We start from the raw sequence: 10,023 nt of genomic DNA, 5'->3' as shown, positions 1-10,023 counted from the left end.
TCTGGAAACGTTGCTATATATTCCACCCATTGTAGCATATATAAGATATCATACGGCATTTACAGCCCAACGGCTCAGAACTCTAGGGGAATTGACCAAAAGCGGTTATAGGACTCGTAATCAATGTATACTGGTGACATTATTGGAATACCAAACTCAGAATATGTCGGGAACTTTAAAACACTGATCCCAATATATAATGCATGGTCAGGCGCAACCTTAGAGCAAATACTCGTAAGAATCCGTTGTTACACCGATTGCTCTAAATTGCGGAAGAAAGCGGACCTGGGGTTCTATATTTAGGTTTAGCTAATTACAAAACTAGCTTTCAGGCAGAAGTGTAAGCAATAACGGAAAGCGTAAATTGGATTAGAGTTGATATGGCGATAGAGAGAATGCGCTCCCAGATGTATGGTTTACATCATTTGCGTACCAGACCACTTGAAGTAGTCGGAAACGAAATAGCGAATAGCATTAAAGAGAAGTGAGCTCGAGTTTGTTTACCTGATGAACACGCGAGAGATTCCCATAGGACCTCTTGGAATAATGAAACGGTGCGTAGAACTACAAGAAGCCTCCTCAAGATGAACAAGTCAGGTTATTATTATGGTAAGTATTCCGACTGGAATTTTCAGATTCAGACGAATGTAGAGCATATAGGAAGGACAGTGAAACTCTGATGCATTTTGTTTGCCGTTGTCAGGCTTTCGTCGAAATTAAATTAAAATATCTTGGGAGTGATATTATTCCGGGTGTAACATCCCTCACGAACACTTATTCGAAAATTCTTAGGAATTACGTCCAGGAACTGAGTTTCTGAACATAGGACAATACAAACATTTTCCATGAAAAGAAGCGCACAAGAGGCTCGTTAGTGGTCTAGGCGTATTTCTTCGGATTTGGTGTAGTATACATCATCCTATCAACTTAACCTAAATTTCTACACCATTTACAATTGCAGTTCGGAAAATTTCTAATTATATTTCAGCACATAACTTTTTTGAACTTTGGCAGCAACTTGTTTTTAATAATTTAATTGTGCATTTGTAGCGGTTTAATTACATGAACAAATATTAAATACTATTTTTCATAATTATTTTGTTTTTATTATTATTTTTAAAAACTTCCCAAGTTTTTAATATAAAGTTAAAATACAACTTTCAAATGTTGGTTTGTTTGCAAGAAATATGTTTTAAAATTAGCATTTAAATTTAATTTCTTTTGGAGTGAAATAAACAATTTGTAATTGATGCTATAAATCTTTTTTGTATTTTGTTTATTGTTATTTTATTATTATATCTAAATTAAAATAAATTGTAATAAAATTTAAATATACTAAAGGTGATTAAATTAAGTATAATTAAAGAACTTGAACACAGACATACATAAACTTAAAAATATTTGACTAACTAAATTGTACAAGAGAATACATTGCAATTACAAATAAACAAGGTCTAGAAATGGGATCAGATTGAGGGAAAATTCTGATCTGTTTGTGATTAATTAGCTGTTTAATATATTCTTACAAATATATTGTTAATTAAGAATGTACATATACTTCACCACAACTTTAGAGTTAATATCTTAATGATTTCCTTAATCCTTAAAACTAACTTACATTTTACGTGATTTCTTCTCATCGACGGCGGGATGCGTACGTATATATTCTATAGATTTCGTTATATGATTTGGTATTTTTGGTATATGTTCACCATCCGGATGATAACCATCACTATCGGCCACATATGTCATGGTAATGGGTAAACCCTCTAAAGAAACATATTGGACAACACCACTAAAGCCATGCTCATTTCCCGCCGCTTTTGTTGTTATACCATTCGATGTCTGAAATTCGAACTTAAAGTGACCCGCCTTATCTGCGGGTTTATTGTTGTAATAAATCGTATAAGCATTACGATCCAGAGGTCTGGTTATGGCTAAGGTGTGGGTGATGATGCAAACAATAATGAAGATCACAGAGATTAAAGAGATCTAGAATTGAAATTTTGGAAATTTTATTAAACACGTTTGATTTTAAAAATGTTCACAGCTATTTTATAATCAATAATACTGGGCGTGTGCAGTTTCTTTTTGTTCTTAACTGATTTATTTTATTGATTAGTTTTCTTTGATAGATATTTTAGATTATTTGAATTTTCTATTGAGTAATTCTTTTCTAAGTTTTATTCTAAAACCAGATTTGTATTTGAATTGACCACCACCAACCTTGGAATATTGTTTTGGTATTTGTGTTAAAAACATAATGTTAAGTAATAATTTAAAATATTTTATTTCACTTTTTTCGTTTGTGACAAATTTAAAAGAATTTTTTTTAGAACACTTGGCAGAAGAATATTTCTAAATGCGAAACGAACAATGCGATGCGTTTTTTCGAAAGACTGTTCTTTTCGTAGCAAAATATTAAAGACAACTGCAGGTATTTGAAATAAATTTGAGTTGAAATTTGAATAAATTTCGGGTTTTTTTTGTTAGTTGTCCAGTATTAGTATCTCAAAATTTATCAAAAGATACTCGTATTTCATTGCAAAACACATGTTATGATATAACACTGCAAATTTATCTGCCTGTTTTGCTCCAATACCAGTAGTCATCCATTCAAACAGGAGTAAATCAGTTCAGAAATGTTTAAGAAACTTAATGCTCTCTTGTTGAAGTATAAGAGTTTGTATTGCTAAAGATTTTCAAAGAGTTTATCATAAATACCAAAACAGGTACCGTTAGAAATAACTCTTTTTTGGTTTAAAAGAGATTGGAATTAAACAAAAAACAGGATTGATTTATTGTGACTAAATTTTGTTGATGCGACTCTCTTCTACCATCCAGACTTTAGTGGTCTAACCAAAAATTAATACATAATATACTTTGGTATTGCTGATGAATATTTTTTTAATTTATTTCATTGCATTGCCATTTCCAATGACATTTATGGTGGTTAATAAAAAAAATAATAAATGTTTAAAATAAACACACCATAAATTCGTTAAATTCAAAGTGTTATAATGTTTTAATCTAAATTCAGTTAGATACAATAAAGAGAGAATCTATTTAAATTAATAATCAGAGCAATATCTACATTAGTGAATAATCAGGTTGAATACTTTATTAGAACCTTGCAGTTAGTTCATTGAACTAGTTTCACACTAATAATTGTTCATTGCCACACAAAGGCAATGTATTATCCATTACCGATTTTGGTGAAATGTTCAGTAGGATAGGTTAAGAAGGGTTGCAAATCCACTCGAAGACCATAAGGTCCATTGTGATTCCAATCAAACAATGATGATGCAAAAACAGAAGATCAAAAACACAAGTCAGTACCCTAGAGAATAAAGAGATGTGAGAGAAAAACTTTGTCCCCCTATAAAGCTCAGTAGAAGAAATGATTAACGCCCTTGTCAAAACCTAGTAAACTGCGAGGGTCAAGATCCGCAATATCTTCCATTTCGTCAAGGAATCTATTACCTAGCCATTTCAGCCTGAGATTCTGTATCCTAGGGCAGTAGCAAATTATATGCTCGATCGACTCTATTTCCTCCTCATTCTCGTATAACCTACAATAGTCCGTTATACTGCTGTCCCACTTAATGACAAAGGCTCTAACTGAGTAGTGTCCCGTTAGCATCCCTATCAGAATTCTAAGACTGCGTCTATTCAGTCCTATAAGTATTTTGGTAGCCCCATATCAAGTTTTGGCCATAAGGTCTTTGATACTCTGCAATACAATCTACTAATCCAGAACTGGTTTATAATGTCACGGATTCTTTCGAATATCAGCCTATAAAAGTGACAAATGGGTGGTTTTACCATCTTTTCTATGTCATTTATATCAGGGTTCGAACCTAATGCTTTAAGAACAGCTTGACTATCAACATAAATTGTCATAACTGACTCCGGATCGATATGATTCCGTATCAGTTTCGTCGCTTTCCAGATCGCTAGGTTCTCTGCAATATAGACACCGGCACCCGTGGCGGTATCCATCTTGGACCCGTCAGTGAAAACTCTAGTTGAAAACTCTATCAGAGGTGTTTCCCCGAAGTCTAGAGTCGTAATATCATAATCCGTTATTCTGCGAGGGGAATTACCCTGATCAAGTAGACCTACTTCGTGTAGAATTTTTGTGTGGTTGTCACGCGGAGGTTTGTCTAACGAAGACTCATAGAGTCTTAGCAGATTCCTAGCCGCCACGCCCGCCACAAAATGTTCTATGGGTGACAGGTATAGAACGATGTTCAAGACCGCTTGTCGAGTGCTTCTAATGGCACCAGTAATGCCAATAATGGCACACCTTTGAGCTCTATTGATCATTTTTCTATAACTGTCCTTTCTCAATGCCTCCCACCAGACAATGCAACCATAAATTAGATGTGTAAATCCAATTTACCATATCTGTTTGCAGACCCCAATTCTTCAATACAGAATTCTTGCATGTGTAGTAGACATTGAGTCCCTTATTCATTCTTTCCTGAGTATTTTCCTTGCATGACAGCTTGCCATCAAGGAAAGTCCCTAAATACTTAGCTCCTCTAGATAAACCTAATTCGACACCATCCAACTTTGACAACCCGAAGTTGTCTACCTTGTACCTTCTGGTATATAGTACCAGTTCCGTTTCCCAGGATTTACGCCCAGTCCCTTATCCTTCGCTCATAACGAGAGTTCACCTAGAGCAGTCTCCATGAAGTCACTGATCGTGGATAGAAATTTTTCCTTGACCAGTAGCACCACGCCATCCGCATAGGCAACGATCTTCCTACTTTTAGATTCAAATAGCCTTAGAATACCGCAATAGCCACAGAGATAAGACTCCCCCCTGTGGTGTCCCCCTGGTAACCCTTCTCCTAATGCAATGATCCTAATGCAAAGTTATATAATTAAAAACTTAGGAAGAGGTCCTACTTATTTAAGAAGGATATTCTTGACCTACCCTAATGTATGTACATTCTTCTTCTACGTAGATTTCTTCAATAAATAAAAATAATATAAAATAGCATTACATTTTAATAAACTAATACTGAGAGTGAAATGTACACAACTTATAAATTCAAGAGTATTAAAACTATTAAACTTTTTAATAGAAAAATTTAGTATAGAGAAGTTGTCAAGTATGCAAGTTTTTGAAATGTGACCATATTTACTCAGCAGCAGGGTTGGGTTGTTCCAATTGTCTCGATTATGGTGAGTAAGTTCTTTTACTTGTTTATGTTTTACAACAGCTACTTAAATGTCAAAGTTGTTGTTTACAAGTTTTTTTTTGTAATTTTCTATAAAAATAACTAGAAAAAACGTAAAAAAAACATTTAATTGTGACAATTGTTGTAGAAAATTGTCATTCATTTTGTTGTTATTTTGATAGAATGACTACCATAATAGAATTTAATAATAAGATGATTAAGATGATATGTACAGTGAAAGATGAAGATGATGAAATGTACAGTAAAATAGAAAACCTCAAAAAGTATCAGTAAACGAAACGAACGAAAAAGTACAAAAAAAATAGTCCTTGGCACAAGAGTCCTGAGTGAATGAAAATCTGTAGGAATACTAATACATAATATTTATATAAAATTAAATATGCAGCCACTGATTGAACTTCATCCGATCATTATCTTCTGATTGCGGAACTTAGAATAAGAGTTGTACTCCAAGGGTTTCCGTGTTCCAGATTCCAAGGTTGGTCAACTCAACATTGGAATCTGGAACATGGTCACTCTCTCATAACGGTTCAATAGACTTCGAGTGGTCGCAGGTTAATTCTGATTGCGGAGCTTACAATAAGAGTCATTCGTGTGAGTAGTCCCAGGTCTTCTTGTTTTCGCCATTTTCACCATGATAAATCTCAAAAGGCAAAGGAATTTTACACAACCTTGTCCCCCTCTCAGAACACTTCCCTAAGCTTACAGTGGTCCCATATTAAGAGAAATTTTATTTCTGAAAGCGAAACCGCACTAAACTAAATGGGAAAAAACCGTGGCCAAAAGATGATAAGAGAAGAAGGGTAAAGGATGCCATTAATAATGCCAAAACCCGTGGTGATGTAATAAGGGTCCAACAAACATAAAGAACCCTCGATACCAGCGTAAAACGGATGTGCAGAAAGGACAAACGTAAAGAGCAATCGCCGAGAAATCACTCCTCTATGGGAAAAGGAATATGGCTCTACCTATCAAAGATAATAACGGGAAATTCCTGACTGATCTCAAAAAGCAACTAGAACGTTGGACCAATCATTACACAGATGTATTTAGCCCTCTTTATCTACATATGTATGTACGATAATACTTATGTAGTCACTCCTGTTATTCCCAAAATATAACGAATTAATAAACAATGTCCCAGCTAACAGGCAAACCCTGGTAAAAGAGGCAGGTGCAGATGGCATCGTCCTGAAAAGATCAAGGCTAATCCTCACATAAGTGCGCGAATTCTCCAGCCATATGGGAAACTAAAAATTCCCCAATGAAATTAATGCAGGGAACTCTGTTTAAAATTCCTAGCAAGGGTGCAACTTTAGTCTGAACATAATGTGCCTTACTATACTGTATCGGATATGGGACAAGATTGATGCCACACCTCGTGCCCAACAAGCAGGTTTCAGACCATAATCTTCATGTGTGGATCACATTGCGTACTTAAGAATAATTTTGGAAGAGATCAACGAATTCATTAATTTCGAAAAGGTCTTTGACCGATTAAATCATCAGGGAATTTGGGAAGCTCTGTTGTCGATCTACTAATACGCTCTTGAGTTACTACGCTCAAGTATCGATGTGAATCCACATAGAACTCTCGTTTGACACCCTATAAATGATCTAACGTATGATATGCAAAGTAAACTAAACAGCTGAAGGTCAATCTCTCAAAAGTACCAACTGCGGATTAATGTAAGATTAATTCAATGAAAATAAACGCACCGCACTTTGGTAATTTGCTCCTTGACGACAAGATTATTGAAAAATATGTTTTCTTACCTCGGTAGACAAATAACACCAGGCAGGGGCACTAAGGACGATATCCAAGCCTTTATAAACCGCTGTTTGAGGAGCATTCTGTGTATATATTGGACCCACAAATGTATCTCTAACTCCGAACTACATAGAAGGTGCAAACAACAGGATATTGCCCGCAGGAAATGTGTTGGATATACGTTAGGGATATCTTCAAATAATATCACCAGACAAGTTTTAAACTGGAATCCGCAAGGAGCTTGGTATAGAGGTAAACCCAGAGGTCCATGGCGTAGAAGTTCGACGAATGAAATAAAGTTTGTTAACGCTGATCTTAGCTGATCTCAGATTAAAGCTAATCGTAAAAATTTTTTAGAATTTTGTACGACACTATATGTCCCTTAGCCTGAGCTATAGGGGGACTTTATTGCTTTCTCTCACTTTAAAAATGCAATTAAAAATTTAAATCGACGTTTTTTTCATAATTTATAAATAATTCGCAAACTGTTTTTTATTCTTCAAAACAAATACTGAACACTTAATCAATATTTTTAAACAATTAAAAAAACTAAAACTACTTAAAACTAAACATACACACATATACTTTGTTAATTGTACTTTAACACTCACTGTACTATCAGTGAAACACTCAACTCAAATCACTTCTTGAAGATTATTGATTTAAAATTTCTGTGGCGGCGCATGTTTCTTTATGTATTCCAAAGAACGTAAAATATAATCAGGTATGGGTGGTGGACGAGGTAAATGACGACCGACGGCATGAAAACCTAATTCATCGGCAATATAACGCACCTCTATGGGCACACCTTCGGGTGAGATGTAACTATAAATACCAATAGATTCAATGGGACTGCCGGCCGCTTGTACATCAATTCCATTACTGGTAGCGTAGGCGTATTTAAAGACACCATTCTCATCGGTAGGAGCCACACGATATTTTGTTATTTCAGCCTCCATTTCGGAAACTGCTTTACACTTTACAGCAAATAAGACGATTAAGGAAATAATCCACACTTTGTAAAACTATAATTTAAAAAAATGATTTCCGTTATATAGAATGAATTAGTATGCTTGTTCTTAACTTGTAAACAATAACATTACTCACCACATATGTGAACATCATCTTTATTTGACTTTTTATTATTAATTCGTTTTATCTGTTTTGAAATGTTTATTGTTCTAATTTATTAACAAGACTGCCTAAAACGTATTAAGGAAATACGCTTTTTATTGAAATTAGGCTGTATGTTTTGAATATTGTTTAAATTATTTAATATGTTTTTTCAAAAATATCGAGCTAACGTTTGATAACTATCGATAACCATCATGTCGATGAAGTTGGATGCTAATGTTTGATGCTGGTTCTTGATTTGATGCTTGGCTGCTGGTTGTTTTTCGAATGTTGTTTCGTCTTGTAGTGTTTTTGTTAAAATGTTTTATGCTTTTTTCTAAATATCGATGAAATAGACATTTCTTGTTCAGTCCATTGATTAACATAAATTTTGTTTTCTTATTATAAATTTTATTTATGTTTTTATTTATTTATTAATTTTTTTTTTTGTTTAAACATTTTTTATGGAGTTGTTTTAAGTTTTTTCTCCTTAGTTTTTAAAGTTGTTCAAGTTTATGCACGTTTATTGTTCTCAAACGACAAAAGGTTGTCATCAAAAGATGATGTACTCGTTTTTCTATTGTCTGATATTACCAGTTATATATACACTAGCCTACAGAAAAATATATTCGTTGAAGAACGAAAATTCTTTTCTCTTTTTACTAGCTAACCCAGGAATAGATAAATTGTAATATTACGATGTAATTTCTGGTCTATTATTATGGGAGCTTTTCGACAAATGCTCGCTATAAACGAATCAGTTCCAATCGGTACAGGTTCCTTGTGATAATCATGCCAGATTTTTGCAGCTCATAATAGATAGGGCCCTTTTGGTAGCACCTTAGCGCCATGGATATTTGCCTTTGGTGTTGTCTGGTTGCACGAGCTGCTTCACATACTTTTTTTTGGCAATCTTTGCCTTTGGGCGATATATTTCTTCCGGGTGTACATCAATTCTGAAACGCACAAAAGATGGATAAGTTGAAACTAACGGAACACATTCACTCACCCTAACATTCGGTGAGCAATCGATTGAAATATTTTCCCAAATTTTTGTCATAAAATCTCAGTTTTGGTAACATTATAGATAAGTGCTTTATTTATGGAAAGATATCGTTAAAACATCTATCAAATGCAAGATTTATGATAAATTCTATAATAATGGAAATATTTTCGATAATAAACTGTGTTAAATTTGTCAATTTTGTAGAACAGTGTCATTTATATTGGATGTACCCTAAAATGGTCATATTTGTTATTTATCAGACTCTTATTACATTCAAAATTTCAATTCATTAAAAACGATTTTAAATTCAAATAAACTATTTTCATTTTTGCCTCGAGTTTAGATGACTACATAGATAAGATTGAAACCAATCTAGTGCTGACAAGTTCACTCTGATTGAAATGTACATTTGTCTAATCAGGCCTGGTGGTTCAACCTGTCGATATTAATAGCAGTGCTTACTTATCTGGAACGTCGGGGTCACAGTAATACCAGTGGTGTATAGACCTGTGGACTTCACATGAGTTTCTCTTGAAGATTTTCCCTCAACCATCATCTTTTTGACATTTTCAGGCGTGAAATTGATATAAGTATTAAACCTCTGTTTTAAGTGAGAAAAGAAGACAATGATGATTATGGGAGTCAGTTTTCCAGCAATTCTAGTTAAAAATATAATAGAAAAGATTACGCCGAAATGAATCGCATTAGACATGATGCATGGATAAAACTAAAGACTAGGATCTATCGATACGGTTCCCAGATTGTTTTAAGAACTATGTATAATAAAAATGGATGTGACATTTACCAGACTATTACAATATGATCTAGTCAGATTTGGCAAGGTTCCGAAACACTACTGTCTGATAATGAAACACTAGAGCGAACTACAATGTGTCTAAAGCCATATGACCACATCT

General features: G+C 34.1%; 2 protein-coding genes across 2 annotated transcripts; both read right to left on the bottom strand.

Annotated features, from left to right (window-relative positions):
* Nucleotides 1-1,179: 1,179 nt before the first annotated feature.
* LOC119608906 (pupal cuticle protein Edg-78E) lies at nt 1,180-2,435 on the bottom strand. Its single transcript, XM_037963485.1, has 2 exons — nt 2,227-2,435; nt 1,180-1,992 (listed from the first exon to the last, which is right to left on the bottom strand). Exons 1-2 carry the CDS (start codon nt 2,260-2,262, stop codon nt 1,615-1,617), a joined length of 414 nt encoding a protein of 137 aa, XP_037819413.1. The 5' UTR covers nt 2,263-2,435; the 3' UTR covers nt 1,180-1,614.
* A 5,006-nt stretch (nt 2,436-7,441) lies between these two features.
* On the bottom strand, nt 7,442-8,395 carry LOC119608907 (pupal cuticle protein Edg-78E). The gene is made up of 2 exons (XM_037963486.1): nt 8,095-8,395; nt 7,442-8,012 (listed from the first exon to the last, which is right to left on the bottom strand). The coding sequence occupies exons 1-2, from the start codon at nt 8,110-8,112 to the stop codon at nt 7,650-7,652; spliced, it is 381 nt and encodes a 126-aa protein (XP_037819414.1). The 5' UTR covers nt 8,113-8,395; the 3' UTR covers nt 7,442-7,649.
* Between the last annotated feature and the right edge of the window lie 1,628 nt (nt 8,396-10,023).

The sequence above is a fragment of the Lucilia sericata genome, unplaced genomic scaffold (genome assembly GCF_015586225.1).
Source record: "Lucilia sericata isolate MDLA Ls3-8-SP2 unplaced genomic scaffold, ASM1558622v1 Contig000899F_arrow, whole genome shotgun sequence".
Lineage (NCBI taxonomy): Eukaryota > Metazoa > Arthropoda > Insecta > Diptera > Calliphoridae > Lucilia > Lucilia sericata.
Note: the sequence above shows the minus strand (reverse complement) of the source record. Positions and strands in the feature narration are given on the sequence as shown.

What these genes read in the sequence shown, in the direction of transcription:
- LOC119608906 (XM_037963485.1), bottom strand. Translation starts at nt 2,262, where the DNA reads ATGTTTTTAACACAAATACCAAAACAATATTCCAAG. An exon ending in TACCAAAACAATATTCCAAG is followed by an intron (nt 1,993 to 2,226) that starts GTTGGTGGTGGT and finishes TTTCAATTCTAG; the next exon opens with ATCTCTTTAATCTCTGTGAT.